This window comes from Eschrichtius robustus, chromosome 6, assembly GCF_028021215.1.
Source record: "Eschrichtius robustus isolate mEscRob2 chromosome 6, mEscRob2.pri, whole genome shotgun sequence".
Lineage (NCBI taxonomy): Eukaryota > Metazoa > Chordata > Mammalia > Artiodactyla > Eschrichtiidae > Eschrichtius > Eschrichtius robustus.
The window spans coordinates 36,338,740-36,355,686 of record NC_090829.1 but is presented as its reverse complement, the minus strand read 5'-3'; the positions used below and the strand labels follow the sequence as shown (position 1 = coordinate 36,355,686).

The 16,947-nt window shown below is 37.1% G+C and overlaps 1 protein-coding gene across 1 annotated transcript in view; it reads right to left on the bottom strand.

Annotated features, from left to right (window-relative positions):
* Positions 1 to 7,780: 7,780 nt before the first annotated feature.
* Positions 7,781 to 16,947, bottom strand: part of GMPS (guanine monophosphate synthase) — a 91,206-nt gene continuing 82,039 nt past the window's right edge. The window contains exons 13-16 of the mRNA XM_068546138.1: positions 14,908 to 15,023; positions 11,698 to 11,828; positions 10,610 to 10,782; positions 7,781 to 9,551 (exon numbers count right to left, since the gene is read on the bottom strand). Of these exons, the coding sequence (XP_068402239.1) occupies positions 9,450 to 9,551; positions 10,610 to 10,782; positions 11,698 to 11,828; positions 14,908 to 15,023 (522 nt within the window). The 3' untranslated portion in view covers positions 7,781 to 9,449. The remainder of the gene's footprint in view (positions 9,552 to 10,609; positions 10,783 to 11,697; positions 11,829 to 14,907; positions 15,024 to 16,947) is intronic.

The following is a 16,947-nucleotide window of genomic DNA, read 5'->3' as shown; positions in this document are numbered from 1 at the left end:
GTAACATAGCTACATGGAGGCAGAGTCAGAAATGAATCAAGTTTATTGGATTTCAGGCTAATGTTGAATCAGCAGAATTAGGAACAAATATTATTTCTAAAATACATTCCCCAACTTACACTTACCAGTTTAATAGGAACCTTACTTGATGTCACTAATACTCTTAAGATTTCGTGATAGATTCTATTCCCGTGTCTCAGAGAGAAGCTTTTTATTTTCTACAATGGTTCTCTTCTGAGACTTAGGGTAAAGAAATCACACAGTGGTGAAACTATACACAAGACAGCTATGCTCCCTTCGTAAGCCGAAGTTCAATTTATTCCCAAACTAATGTGAGCTGTGCTGATTCCCTCTGCCAGACAGAGCGACATCTCTAAACTCTCAAAACACATTCAAGAAATGGCCATGCCATCACTGTCTACTTAACAAAGATTTTTTAAAAGTGTGTGTGTGGTATGTGACTGTTCTCCCTTGTTTTACAAAGAGAAATTAGTATAGTAGTAACAAATGTGTAGATAGCACATTTAGCATAGTCTAAATCTAGTAAATTAAAATATTCACTACTACATATAGGTCTAAAAAGCATAGGATAGTTTTAAGCCTCTGTAGTAACAACAGGTACCTGACAAAACAAGCTCCAAAGTGAATGAAAGTGTATATCAAACTTGGATCTAGGCACATTCTATACACATATACTTTATATAATATATGGCATATCTGTTTCTACACTCCTAGGAAGATGCACTTAAGATTTTTAAATATCTATACTTTTGCAAAATATTCCAATTCTTAAATGTCAAAACCAAGAAAGACAACTCTTTCAATATTAAGGACACAAGTGTATTTTAGACATACCCTTCGAAGATAAGACAACTAAACTGAGAAGAAAAAGAAATGAAAATACTGAGACTACATGGTTCTCAAACTGTTCATTCAGGCACTCCACAAAATAGGGACTATAAATAAGAGTTCAATTCATTACATCCTCACCACTCACACTGCAATAGTAGTTGCTTTCCAAAGAATTTTCTTGCACTTCACTAAATACTAAAATTTAGTCCCCTGAAACATTTTTTCTTATTTAGAGCAAGTATCAATGTCCTAATGCAATTAGGTAAAGGCATCTTGACAAAAGGCGCTCATGTTCTCCACTATTTAATGCGGGAATTTAAAATATAGTTTTCTCTATGGTGTTAATTTTTTTAAAAAAGTGTATGTGTTGGCAGGTTACATATTGTCTAAAAGAACAGTAATATACAGTTGCACACGAAACAGCATCCTGAAATATAAAAAAAATTTATTTCATTAGAATTCAACACAGTATCTGGATAATAGTGAGGCTTAAGTGGGATTCGTGGCTGCTTTTCCTAGTATCTAATGTATATAACTCATTCAAATAACTCACTGACACTCCAAGAAAAATCTTAGCTGTGGTGTAAAATACAGCTTTTGATAAAAGTAGAATTTTTTGAAAGGTAAAATGACAGATCTGTGAGAGTGCAAGATAAAAACTCAGTAATATTTTTGTTTTGAGCCATGTTAAAACAGTAAAAACTTTACAAAATACAGATGAACCAAATACAGTCTTCCTAGGTAGCAGAAGGCCAGACTAGGTCACTGATCTGAAAGGATCCAGCTACCAGAGCAATGTAGCCACCTGAAAGTAATTACTGAATTCAGTTTCTGAACATGGTCATTTCCTCTAACCTTCATATTGGTAACTCACTGATACAAACATTTACTTTGATGGGTTTGATCAACTCTGATAACATAGTTCCAAACAATGAAATGAATCTGACTTCTGTATTAAATTAATAAAGGAAATTTATGTTTTAAGAAATTGAGAACAGTTTTGATCCTATATAAATGAGTATGTAAGAAATCAAATAAGTATGTATGTGTACATACATGACTTTAATTTTGGAAACACAAACACCTTTAGCTAATCATTTAAATAAAAAGATACCCAATATTTTATGCCCACTGTGTCCACTGTTAACACTGTAGGTAAAACACTAACACCCTCCTATATAACTAAGAGAAACAGATTAACTTTATCGTCCAGAGACCTCTGACAGCATACGCCATTTCCTATTTCCCATATCCTGATGGCGTCTGTCCTCTTTTCTCCTGCTTCTTCTTCTCATGAACACTGAAGCTTAATGACAAATACGAAAGTCATCATTTCCTCCCTTATGAAGTATACTGAAGACAGAAAAGCATTAAAATCATTTCACATTAATTTAGCAAAGCTATTTTATGCCAACTTTATTACCACAACACACAATAGACATTTCAGTATACCATGAACAATTACATAGTGATTTTACAACTACACTAGTTACTCCGGTTAACAAAATATTTCTTTATAAAAAAATCTCTTCGAAAGGTTACATTCACGTCTTCATTTAATATCATAAGGTTGTAACAATGGTCATAGTAGATTCAAAAACAGAAAATTACTTACCTTAAACATCTGTATTCTCCAAACGCATATACTCTACTTGGATCAGTCAAGGTTCAGGCTTCCTGGAACACTCAGAGGATTTTGGAGCTACTGAACTTAGTATATGCAAGAAATAGCCAAACTCCCCACCAAAGTCTCCTGATTTTGCTAATTCAGGGGTCATTAACAAGGTCAAGGGATGCCACAGGATTCACCAGTGAACAAAGACCCTAAATGGGTAAATTAAGACGGAACTGCTCCAAAGATTTCATTCAGGAAACTGAGGTTACAGGTAGGTAATTTCTAGCTTTGTAGAGAATTATATTGAAATGACATGGCTCCAGAAGGCTTTCTGAGTAATAGCTCAGTCTCAGTTTCATAATCTGGCTAAAGTCCAATTTGGAGACTTGGCTGCAGCATAGGGGTGGATTTCTCCTCTTTGACAAAAAGCAAAAGGAGTAGGAAAAAAGAGGTTGAAAGAGAGAAGCCTGTGTAGTTGCTGCACAGACCTCAAAGGGGGTAACATCTATGTCAGCTACCCTGAATATTACCAAACGGGCCCGTGGAGTGTCTGATCTACAAGACAGTACAGGTATTCCTTGCTTTTTGAAAGTTCACTTTACACCACTACACTTTTGCGAAAGACCGACAGTAGTTCCTGTTTTCACAAACCGAAAGAAGTTGGAAAAGGATTTTTGCTTTTAGGAAGAAGGATGAAAAGTGAAAATAGCGTTCAGTGTTTGTTCTGCAGTGAGCTGATACAGAGGCAGCGCACACCTCAAGCAGCAAGAGTGGCGGTCCCAAGCTCCTTCCCTTCGAACTACACTCAGCATCTGGCTGCCATGGCTTTGAACTCTGAGCATCTGTGCTTTATCTGGATTTATTTCGTACATCATTAGCCAGATGTGTGTCCTAAGGTGATGGCTTCTTTGCTTTACGACATTTTGCCTAAAAGGTTTCATAGGAAAGCTCTACTTTTGGATAGTGGGGATAACCTGTATAGGTAGAATCAGTTCCAGAGTCCGGTCCCTAGCTTTGAACTACTTTAGTTATACGGATCTTCACCAAGACAGTACCTAGGGCCTTTTCTTCTCACTTGTAGGTTTGACAAAGATTTTAAGCTATAATTAGAAAGGCCAGGTATGTCCCTCAATAACAACTTATTCCAGCTGGGAGATTTTAAACTGTCAATGCTTGGGCCTCACCAAGATTCTAATTTAACTGATTGTGGGGTCTGGGTGTTATAACAGAGTTAACTTCTCAAGTAGTAACAGCAGGCATCCAGGGTTGAGAACCACTGAAAAAGGTTAGATTTGGGTGGTATACCTGGGCATCTTCAACATATGACTAGGGTGGGTGCTGGCATTTTGGCAATCTTTGGGGGATTTCAAATCTTTTGTCATTAAGTGAAATGTTTGGAAATATAAAAGCCAAGGATGCCACCATTATTGTTGTCAGGCCCTACATTGATGAAAAAGATTCCATGGTTTCCTACATTATCTGTGTGGCTAAACTACCTCAGTAATGACAAAGGGGTACTTTCCAAGGGTGGAGACATCCAACTTGTATTCAGTTCCCTATTAAACTCTAATTGGGTGTACCAGTTTACATTCCCACCAACAGTGCAAGAGGGTTCCCTTTTCTCCACACCCTCTAGAGCATTTATTGTTTGTAGATTTTTTGATGATGGCCATTCTGACCAGTGTGAGGTGATACCTCACTGTAGTTTTGATTTGCATTTCTCTAATAATTAGTGATGCTGAGCATCTTTTCATTTGCTTTTTAACCATCTCTATGTCTTCTCTGGAGAAATGTCTATGTAGATTTTCTGTCCATTTTTTGATTGGGTTGTTTGTTTTTTTGATATTGAGCTGCATGAGCTGTTTGTATATTTTGGAGATTAATCCCTTGTCACTTGCTTCATTTGCAAATATTTTCTCCTATTCTGAGGTTTGTCTTTTTGTTTTGTTTATGGTTTCCTTTGCTGTGCAAAAGCTTTTAAGTTTAATTAGATCCCATTTGTTTATTTTTGTTTTTATTTTCATACTGTTGGTGGGAATGTAAACTGGTACAGCCACTATGGAGAACAGTATGGAGGTTCCTTAAAAAACTAAAAACAGAGCTACCATATGATCCAGCAATCCCGCTACTGGGCATCTATCCGGAGAAAACCATAATTCAGAGATACATACACCCCAATGTTCACTGCAGCACTATGTACAATAGCCAAAACATGGAAGCAACCTAAATGTCCATCAACAGAGAAATGGATAAAGAAGATGTGGTACATATATACAATGGAAATATTAGCCATAAAAAAGAATGAAATAATGCCATTTGCAGCAACATGGATGGACCTAGAGATTGTCATACTGAGTGAAGTAAGTCAGACAGAGCAAGACAAATATCATATGATATTGCTTGTATGTGGAATCTAATAAAAGGCTACAAATGAACTTATTTACAAAACAGAAATAGAGTTACAGATGTAGAAATTAAACGTATGGTTACCGGGGGTAAAGGGGGGGGAGGGGGAGGGGTAAATTGGAAGATTGGGACTGACACATACACACTACCATATATAAAATAGATAACTAATAAGGACCTATTGCATAGCACAGGGAACTCTACTCAATACTCTGTAATGGCCTATATGGGAATAGAATCTAAAAAAGAGTGGATATATAACAAATTCATTTTGCTGTACACCTGAAACTAACACAACATGGTAAATCAACTATACCCCAATAAAAATTTTTAAAAAAAAGAATGAGTAAAGGTAAAAAACAAAAATAAATAAATAAATAAATACTACTACGAACAGTCCAAAAAAATTCTAATTGGGGGCCAATGAAAGAAGCATCTACTGAGGTAATAGCTAAGGTGTGTTCTCACCACATTCCAATGAGAATTCAGGAGAGGGGGAGAGAGGAGGAGGGTGTTAGGAGTAGGAAAGGGAGCTGTTTGGAAAGGTAGGAAGAGACAGAGATATAACATTGGGCATGAGAGTTTCAGAAGATTTCTGAGAGACAGTACTATTTCCAGAAACTAATACTTAATTGTAAGAAGATGACTAACACCTTGGAAATACACTTATCCCTGATGGTCAATTACACACTGAGAACTTCCTGTTAGGCCTTGCCTTGAAGGGCCTTGGAGCATTACCTCTTCAATGTAGAGAGCAGAAAACCTGGATCCTACCTTTGCCAACAATTAGCTATATATAAGTGAGTATGGGAGACTTTTCATTGTTCTCAAAGCCAAAGCATACTCTTGTTAACTTTTCCAAAAACACATAAAGAGATTGCCACTAGGAACATGTTGTTGATGAGTATCTTCCAAGTGTCACGGTCACAAAAGAAGAAAGATTCTCAAGTGGTCAAACCTTGATCTATGCCTCAGGTTCAAAAAATGGTAATTAATATCTGATTTTACAATATTTTAGTGTTTACTTTTGACCGGGTCATATCTGATGTTAAAAGCACTTAAAACTATCCCATTTCTCCATTCTATCTCCTGCTATGTTTTTTCTTGTTATTTATAAAATAAGAATTTAGAGCTGGATTTGATGTAAATATAATTCAACTGCCTCATCTTACATGTTAAAAAAACACAGAAATGATTTGACCAAGTTCACACAGCTGTTTAATGGCAAGACAAAGCACTAAAGATGAATGGCCCTACCTACCTACTCTGAATGTCCTCATTATCAAGAGCAGCGGTCCCCAACCTTTTTGGCACAAGGGACCAGTTTCGTGGAAGACAATTTTTCTGCGGACGGGGTAGGGAGGGTTCAGCCGGTAATGCGAGCGATGGGGAGCGGGAGATGAAGCTTTGCTCGCTTGCCCGCCGCTCACCTCCTGCTGTGCGGCCCAGTTCCTAACAGGCCACAGACTGGTAGCGGTCCACGGCCCAGGGGTTGAGGACACCTGCTCTAGAGGTTTGATTCAAGTTACTCAATAAAATGGGCTATCGGGATAAGCCCAAACATAGCAAGGAAACAAACTTTTATGATGCTTGTTTGGCTACATGCATGCACCTATCTTAGGATAAAGGAGTGGCAAAAGATGGGAAACTTGGGTAACCCTATCTCCCAGATACATCTAAAGACCTACTCTCAGCAATTATGCCAGGTTGCTACTTCTAACAGAGCTGATGATCATAGATGGGGCCACAAAGGTGGGGCAAGGTTATTTGGTTCTCAAGTTTCTTTCGTGCCCACCAATCTTAAGAATAAATGATGCTTTCACTAACCTGCCTTCCTCCTTCTATAAGTACAAAGAAACAAAATACATTTATTAGATAGAATATATTCCCAGGTAAGTGGTGAGTGTTGGGAAAGCAGTCATGAGCTGTCAAGGATAACCAATGATGAATGTTATTAGACAGGGAGCCACTGTTCTAAGCCTTGGTTAAAAATAACCATCCAGTAAGTTTATATAATTTTAGGTGCCAAAATTCACTTAAAAAAAGAATAACTGGGAAACCCTACATTTAATTCTGAAACTCTTTAGGTAGCCATTACTAAGCTGAGCTTGTTTCCTTAACTGTAAAATGGAACTGCAATCTTAACTTTTCTCAGATCCTCAGATGAAATACTGTGAAGGTATAGAGTAATACTACATGGCACAAAGCAAAAAGTGCTTTGCAAAGGAAGAGAGGGTACTAGATATTAAGAAATCTCTGAATTCTAGATTTTTTTTTACTATATCATGTTGAGAAGTGCTTTGGAGAAACCATTTTTACAGTTTTAAGAAGGATTATACAAAAGGGGTTTAGTGAACAAATATCGGGAAAACATTAAGTTAAAAAACAATTGTTTCTAACTTCAAAATTTCTCAGAGCTTTGAAGATAACGTATACCATAAATCTCCAAGACGGAAGGACAAGTGAGCAGCACTTTCCAAACCTGTATGATCACCTAACCCTTTATCTCTGTGCAATAGTGTTCCACAGAACATACTTTAGGAAAAAAAGTCTTCCTAGATTCCTATTATTTGCTTGAATACAAAATCATAAGATACTTTTACTAGAAGAGGAATTCTTTTCACTAAACACAAATGTTTATAAGCCTTTTTTAGGTTGTCTATTCCAGCTCTAAAATAACATGCCTCCAAATCTGTTAAGGCCAGACCACTAATATACCCTCTTTGCAAAGAGCCATTATGAGTTCCTCATCATTAGGACAGAGAATGAACCCTTCAAGTTTTGGAGAAATCAAATACTTCTGTCTCTCAGATACAGATACCTGTTACAGCAGTCAGAAGCTCTTCCCTTGCTGGTTCAGCAACACAGTTTTCTTATACCCTGTGCCAAACAGAATGAAAGGAAGACTTCTGCCATGCGTAATTTTATTATTTACCTAACACTGAATCCCAAACAAAATTGTATACCTGATTAATACAAAAGATCTTGAAGAGGGGCTTCCCTGGTGGCACAGTGGTTGGGAGTCTGCCTGCCAGTGCAGGGGACGCGGGTTCGAGCCCTGGTCTGGGAGGATCCCGTGTGCCGCGGAGCGGCTGGGCCCGTGGGCCACAGTTGCTGGGCCTGCGCGTCTGGAGCCTGTGCTCCGCAGGAGAGACTGTGATGGTGAGAGGCCCGCACACCGTGGTGAGGAGTGGCCCCCGCTTGCCGCGGCTGGGGAGGGCCCTCGCACGGAAGCGAGGACCCAGCACAGCCATAAATAAATAAAAATTAAAAAAAAAAAAATTAAAAAAAAAAAAGAAAAAGATCTTGAAGATTAGGTAAGAGGCAGCAACCTGAGATGGAACTGGTATGAGAAAAACATGGTAACATTTTTAAAGAGTAATATCAGCTAAAATACTGAGAGAGAAATGGCTGCAGAATTCAAACCTAGTACTGTCTATTTTTATGAATGTTATAAAAGCATCTCTTAGAAACTGGTAGCAATGGCAAAGAGTCCTACACCAGTTCTTAAATCTTCTCTTACAGCTGGTAGAAAGGAGTACAAAGTTTGGCAATACTTCGCACGAGCCAAGACTGGTCACAATCTTCCGAGCAGTGCATAAAAAAATGTATCTATAGATTACATCTAAGAGTTCATTTTACAACTCTTTACTAGATTACTGCAGGCATGCATTTGTAAGCTGTGGGCATGCACGATGGTTTCTGTGATCTCAGAGCTGCTCCTCTGACCAAACAAGATTAAAATGCTTGAACTTTATCTATGCTAGACCAAAGACAGTCTCTTCTGGGGAGAGAACAGAAACTTCCTCTACAAGGCTATGGGAGCGGCAATATAAGGCTGGGAGGATAAAGCTCCTTACCAATGAACAGGTTGACAGTATGCAACATGGAGCATGATTTGAAAACATTTTAAAGAGACTACTATGAGACTACTCATAGTTCCTTCCTCCCACGGCTGTGATGACATAAAATTCAAAGTACTTGAACAAATTCCTGGTGCTTTTCCATCTTAAGGTAGCTTACCATTTTATGGCCCCAGTGTCCTGCAAAAGTGGATGGAATAGCCCACCTAAACCTCTATCTGATATGTTGACCCCTTCCCGGAACCTTTGGAGGAATAAGGTTACTTTACGGGAAACGCAGATTCTCCATAAGGAATACATACTAAGTCACACTGGTAAATAATGGTGTTTCTAACATCTCTTAGAAACTGGCAAGGGGACAGAAGTCCATTACCAGCCCCCAAACTCACCCACTCCCATACATCTTCGATGACAGAGACATCAATAGCAACAGTGAGTTTATACATAAAGAACAAGTGAGGCAGAGGTAAAGGCAAAAGCAGTGTCAGTCTGTCTGAGTGTAGGAAATGGTGCTTTGATTATACCCATACAAACTCTTCAGTCCCTTTTAGTTATCCCCAACTCAGCTCTTAAGCCGTAGATTTTTGCTGCAGAGAACTCAGATGTGATGTAGTTGCTCCAGTAACTCTTTTGACAGTACTGCATGTCAATACTGGGAATGGTTTCTAATCAATTTAATCTGCACACGGAACTTTAGTAGAACAAGAAGTTTATTACTCCCACTCAGTAGTTCCTGGGGGCTTTGATGTTAAGTCATACATAATTCGAGAAATACCAGGAATCTTCTTAATCTCAGTGACCATCTTTAACACCACCTGTTATAAAACAAAGATTATAAATAAAGAGCCAGGGTCCACTGTGTGTCTAACAGACTTAGAAGTCCTGCATTTGTAATTCGAAATTAAAACACAATCTATTTTTACTATTGTCCTCTATGTATATGGGATATATTTATGATTACTTTATGTAGTGACCCTCTATAGATTTAAGTGACAAATTCAGTACTACTCAAAGTGCAGTCTGCAAGTCATGTTTGCTACTGGTCCATAACAAGTGTTTAGAAGCATTTATAGCAATTTGACATTGCTGTGGCATCCAAGTATCTGATTTTACGGGTTTATGCCAATGCTTCACAAATTATCTGTGGCTTACAACGTCGAGCCCACCAAGGTGGCACATAATGCAAGGTAATAATAATCATTGCTACATGTATAGACGAGGAAGGCCTTGTCACTTGACTGGCCAGAGACTTGGCAAATGTGAACCTAAGGGAAAACAGACTCTAAGCCACATTCCGCAACCCAGCTATCTAGCTATATATAATCAGAGCCCTGTATTAGAGTCCCGGAACAGTGGTCCAACTAATAAAGTCTCACTTTGACTTTCATTTGCTATTATGCAAATAGCTCCTCTGGAACACTCTAGTGGAGGGATAATAAGAAAGGAAGATGGTGATCAAAACTGCAATTGGTAATAGACAGAGCAATAAGAAATTCATGGGTGCCTGGCCATAATGCCATCAAATCTCGCCCTTATGTCTAATAAACTCTTCTTCACTCTTAGTGTTTTCTTCTCTACTTGGAGGATACTATTTACAAAGTAGAGGTTGGCAAGATTAGATAAAATGATAGATCAGAGTTGGTGATTCTCCACATAGTAATCAGACATCTGGAGTTTAATAAACTTAAGGCCTTTTTCTACTATAGTGTATTAAACAACCAATTAACGTGGAGATTAAAAAAATGAGAGCCTATTTTATGAACAGAAAACCAACCTCAGAAATACCAACATTGCCATAGCCTACTCCATTCACCATTGTTATAAAATGTATAAGGTATTAAAAATGTACATTAGGAAAAAAAGTATAAATTACCTCTACAGGGATCTCATTGCCAGGGGTTGCAGGTATACCAGTCATGAAATCACTAGTAATAAAGGTTCGAATAACCACGGATCTCTGGCATGAAGGCTGCTTCTGAAGTGGGTCCCGATCAAAATGTAAAGGTGTCAAAATCACCGGCATCTGGCTGATTTTCCCAGCATACCCTAAAGAAAGGAAGTTAACATGTAGAACCAATCACCACACCATAGAAAAGCACTCTCTGCTCAATTAAATCCCCCCAGACAGATCTAAAATCGCACACATACACACACCACTTCTTAGGACTGTCATCATGTACTGTTTTTAGCTACTCTCATAGCACTGTAAGTAAACATAATCACAAATACAAATTACAGAATTTGATGACTGCAGTGATATGTTACAGTGATGTGATATACATATAAAGTCAATTCATTATTCATAGTAGTTATCTTCTATACTGCAGACACTGAATAAGAAAATACTGAACCACTAACCCTAGGGGAAATACAGAGTTAGGTTCCTGACCACTTTCATCAACTGATTAATACATATCCTTGCTTATGTGTGTTTCTGTTTAAAGACACCTTATGCAATATTTATTGTAGGTTCATTAACGTTGAGCTCACAGCCAATGGCACTATAACTCATGCCTGAATGAACCTTATCTAACAAACCTATTCTCTCAGTAAGGTACATCACAGCCTTCCTGTGCTTAGGAACCTAGACAGCACCTCAGCACTATTTTAAACAGTGAAATCACCAACAGAAAGCACGAAAATGCAAAAAATATGTCATTAAATAGACCACAAAAAGGACACTTGTTTATAGAAAGAGCTGAAACAAGACGGCAGAGGATTGCCTTGTTCAACCTCAGCTGGGAACATATGAGCTGAGCAACTCAAATTTTTTGCCACTTTGTACATGTCCGCAAATGACCACAAAGGTGAATAAATTTTATACAGATAAGGCAATGTCATAGAACTACCCAAAGAATTAAATAATAAAACTAAAAGCTGAGTCCTCCTACTAGAAATAATAATGCCATGCTTCCAAAATCTAGTTAGAGCATTGAGTGATGAACAAAATGGGCAGCTTACCAGACTCCCTGAGAATGTTATGGGCCTCAAAATCAGCTTGGCGTAAAGTACTGAGCACCCCTGTTGTCAAGAAAGTGGGAGTAACATCTGTAGGAGGTTCTTTAACTGGTGGGCCAAATATATAGACAACTCTAGAAGGGGGTAGTGAAAATTATAGAGAAAATACGTTTTAGTAAGAGAAGCAAAGCACATAAAATAACATTCTTTCCATTTGTTCTTAGGCCCCTCCCTTACCCACTTCAAATCCCCAAATGGGTAGGATAGGATATAAGATTATAGAAGGGTCTCTAGTCTATGAACCTTCCTCAAAGTATATTTTCTGGAATACTAGTATCTCAGAATGTGCAAAGATGTAAGTGATTATCACAATCCTCTTTCCATTTAATGTACTGGATTGAAGTGTATCCCCAAAACTTCATGTCCATCTGGAATCTGTGGGTGAAAATAGGGTCCTTGTAAATGTAATCGAAAAAAGGTCATAATGGTGTTTGGGGGGATTAATCCAATGATTGCTGAGTGTTCTTCTAAGAAAAAGGAAATCTGGAAACACAGACACACGGAGAAAAGACAGCCATGTAAAGATGGAGAAAAGATTGGAGTTATACTGCCACACGCCAACGACTGCCAGCAAACAACAGAAACTACAAAGAGGCGAGGAAGGATTCTCCCCTCAGAGCCTTCTGAGAGAGCCATGGCCCTTCTGACACCACCCTTGATTTCAGACTTATAGCCTTCAATAGCCTCCAGAACTGTGAGATAATAGATTTCTGTTGTTTTAAGCCTTCCAGTTTGTGGAAATTTGTTATGGTAGCCCTAGGAAATTCCTGGGGAAACACTAAATTAAATAAATAGGTTTTATAACAAAACTTCAGAAACTATAATATGCTAATATGTGCTGGAAACTTCCAAGATGAGACTACAGTGAATTTCCCAAACTTATTTGACTGCCAACTCAACCTTTTTTTTTTTTTTTTTTAATTTTGGAAAACACTGATCCCAAAGAAAGGTTAAGAGTATCACCAAAGTTAAGACTTGGTTGAAAAGGAATGACTTACTACTGCTTCAAGTAAATGTCTGTTTGAAACTTATGAAGATATGCTGCAGATGTTAATAAAAGCAGGATTTGGAAGGTAGCTTGAGGAAATTAGGATCAAATAATTACAACAATTCAAGGGGAATCTTGCCACTGGTTTGGGGAATCTGTTCTACAACCTTCACCCAGAAAACAAGAGAGAAGGGGTAGAGATGAGTGCCATCTGGCTCTTTCCAATCCAACTCCAGCCAGCAGGCAACTGTCCCTTTTCCTAAGCCCTATCTGTCTTTAGCAGAGAAAATAAATCTCCCCTGCAACTACCATGGTGAAGTTTAATAATGCTTTTTCTTTCTTAATAGGTACTTAAAATAAAACATATGGAAGAAAAAAGCATCAGATCAAAACCACCACTACCACCAAATACTTCATTGCCTCCTTCCAAACATACTGTCACAAGAAGGGTTTTGTTCCATGCATAGAAAGTAAGCCACACTTCTTCTAAATAAAATAGTTCCTAGAGCTCATAAACAATCCTTAGAGGAAAAAAGCAACTATGTAAGAGAATGCCATGAACTTGCTCCTTTTTCTCTTATTTCGTTCAAACAAGAGTGATCATAGAATGTACAGGGATAGGCAGCCTTCCAGTAAAACTGGAACCGTCCCTCTCTATATAAAGATTCCATCATGCAATTAGGGGGGAAAGACTGGTAAAAATGGAAAGTTTTTTTTTTTTTAATTTAAATTCCAATTCCCAAAAAAAGACCCTGGCAAAGAAATCAAAAATTCACTAACACTCTTTAAGGGCTTGCTAGGTTCATATTTTAAAATCTAGTTTTTTGTTTATTGGTTGTTAGACTTTTTTTTTTTCCTTTTTTGGGGAGGGAGGAAGGGTTAAGAATGGAGGGAGAGACAAATGGGGGAAAAAAGAAAAGACAGGCAGAGAAACCAGACTATAAAAGGACTGAGATAAAGTTTAAACAAGGGTGAGTGCTCTTTGGCAAAAGAAAAGGACAGAGAGACAGATGAAACAAGAATGTTGTGAAATGAAAAACATACTAATTATATAGTAAAAGCCGTGGAGCCAAACTTAGTGAAAGGGAATTTTCTGTATGACCTATGAAGTTTATTTAGGTATTAGCATGTTTCAGAAGATGAATTATGAACCATTATTTTAACCAAGACAGTTATCTCCATTCAAAATAGGCAATTACAAATTTACCATTATTTATTAATAATTCATCCTTTCAGTGTGTTAAAGGTGCTTCTGTATTTGGGGGCCTTCGGTTCATCTATGCAAGCCTTTTAAAGGACATGACATGTTTCCATCAGTAAAAATGTGATTTCTCTTTGACTTCTTGTCTTGAAGGCCATACCAGCCTACAAATACTAGCCACACCAGTATAGAAATATACATACCCTGCTAAGTAAACACCAACAAGTAGGTTTATAATTTCTGTAGCTAATTTGAGTAAACAATCTCAAGAAATTCTTTTTGCTTGTTAACTGCCTAAAACCCACGAAGAAAATAGAAAAGAGTGAAACACTGTAAAATAAGAACATTTAATTAGCAATCTGGTACTAAATGAGTAAGACTTTTGAACTTATAACAGACAATGCTCAGTATTACACAAAGATTATATCAATAAAGCAGTTATTGATATATCCGACATAAGAAATTAATGTGTAAATTAAAGGAAAGCTGGATCTGAAAAACTAAATTCAAATTTTTTTATACATTTAACGCTGTTACTTTGATGATATCTGGCATATGTCTCTTTCTTTTGATTTACTCTGGAATTATTATTAAATTGACTAAGTCCCTAACGGTAATTCTATAACCTGTACAATTTTTTCAATCCTTCTGTAATAAAACATCTAATCATAAAACAAGTAGTGTAAATTGCTAATTGGGAAGACGTGTTTTTAAAGCTGTCTTTAGTGTTTCATACTACAATTAAAAATCTTCCTATTTCTCAAGCAAAAAATTTTTTAATAAGCAGATGATTGCACTGTGATGAAGGAACAAAGTACAAGGTATTATTAAATATCTGCTGGACTATGACCTAAGCACATACCTGTATCTACACTTGAGCCATTGGTCTTTCAACATGGGAAGACCTTAAAAAAAAACACATCCTTCCATTACATCTCACCCCTCCACCACCTGCAGAACACACCTGTTAATGTTGTGACACATGCGAGGTATAAGTCTAGCCAGGAAAATAAGAGATTCCCAGTCAGGCTCATCCTTACTGGAGATTCCACACACATAACTATAAGAACGACAGTCACCCTGAAAATAAAAATACAATTGATAATTTTAATGATTTTACAGAATTCAAAAGATGGACTGGAAAATATTTCATGCATGATGACACCATTAATAGCAATTTTTTTAAAAAAAATATGCTTGACTATAAGTATATATGGATAGTTTGCTAATGATATAAACAAATCCTAAATTAAAATCCCCTATTTAACATTTTTTTGTGTTATTTATTTATTTATTATTTTTGGCTGCGTCGGGTCTTAGTTGGGGCGTGCAGGATCTTTCACTGCGGCGCGTGGGCTCTTCATTGTGGTGTGCGGGTTTTGTCTTCTCTAGTTGTGGCACGCAGGTTCCAGGGCCCGTGAGCTCTGTAGCTGTGGTGTACGGGTTCCAGAGCACGTGGGCTCTGTAGTTTGTGGCACGCAGGCTCTCTAGTTGAGGCGCACAAGCTCAGCAGTGTGGGCTTAGTTGCCCCGCATCATGTGGGATCTTAGTTCCCTGACCAGGGATCGAACCCGTGTCCCCTACACTGGAAGGCGGACTCCTTACCACTGGACCACCAGGGAAGTCCCTAACATCCCCTGTTAAATTCTACCTAAATCAGCTCAGACATTAAAAAGAAGTGTCACGGTAATTTCAATAATTTATTCAACATACACCAGAGATTCACTGGGATTTCATTCATACCTGCCTAACTACAGATAGCCAGCACACTTAATTTGGCAGACAAGATCTGCCAAATCCTTTGGATGGATAAAGGATTCTCAAGTCAGATATAAAAATAATTTATTCCTTTAAAATAAGAAAGTTAATTTTAAAATAAGTGAATAAAATTGGTAATATTGATTTCCTTTTCCTCTGTCCTGTTTAATCCAAGTAATTGGCTTAAAAAAAAAATTAAACTGAAAAGCAACTTAAAAGTAAGATTCATTAGATAACTACCTAATACACAGTAAACTTAAGAATTCAGACTATTTGAATGCTAATATAATAGCATCTATCAAAGTTTAAAATGTACATGCTCTTTAATCCAGGAAATATTACTGAAATACATAAATAACTGCTTGAAAAAATAAGATATTACTTGTTGAAATGCCTATAATAGTGACAAAGTGAAAGTGGTTTAAATATCCATTGGTAGGGGAATGATTAAATAAATTATGGTATAATCATACATGGAATATAAGGCAGCAGTTAAGAATAAGAATCTACTTGCAATGGCATGAAAAGAAGTTCATGATGTTCAGTTAAAAGAAAAAGGTGATGAACAATGTGTCAATAATTTCCTTTCATTTTCTTTCTAAATGGTTCTGGAAGGAACATTTAACTGGAGAGCAGAAATGGGAGAATTACTTTTAAAATGTACTCTACATTTTTTTTTTTTTTTTTTACAAATGCAGTTTATTTTGGTATTTAGAAAATAAACTTCATTGCTATACTAACCATGAATTATGATTTTTATCTGGACTTCTAAGAGTCTCAGCTTCAAAGGCCTAAGAGACTAGATAAAGTTAGATAACCAACAACAAAAGAAACTTCTATTTTGATGGGAAAAATAGTGGAGCCTGAATAAGCTTCATTTTTTTTTAATTGAAGTGTAGTTATTACAATGTTGTGTTAGTTTCAAGCGTACAGCAAAGTGATTCAGTTATACATACATACATATATATACTCTTTTTCAGATTCTTTTCCATTACAGGTTATAGTTCCCTGTATTATACAGTTGTTTACCTATTTCATATATAGTAGTGTATATATATGTTAATCATATTTTTTAAAAAAGAAATCACTCATCCAACAAATTATATTTATTTATTTATCCATAGCATTATCTATGAACTTATCAAAAAAGGGGAATGGGGAACTAGTTCATCTCCCTGCCTAGCAGGAGTTAGCATACAGAGCTGGAAGTTTTCTATAATAGATCTACTTAGGACTGGAAAAAAAA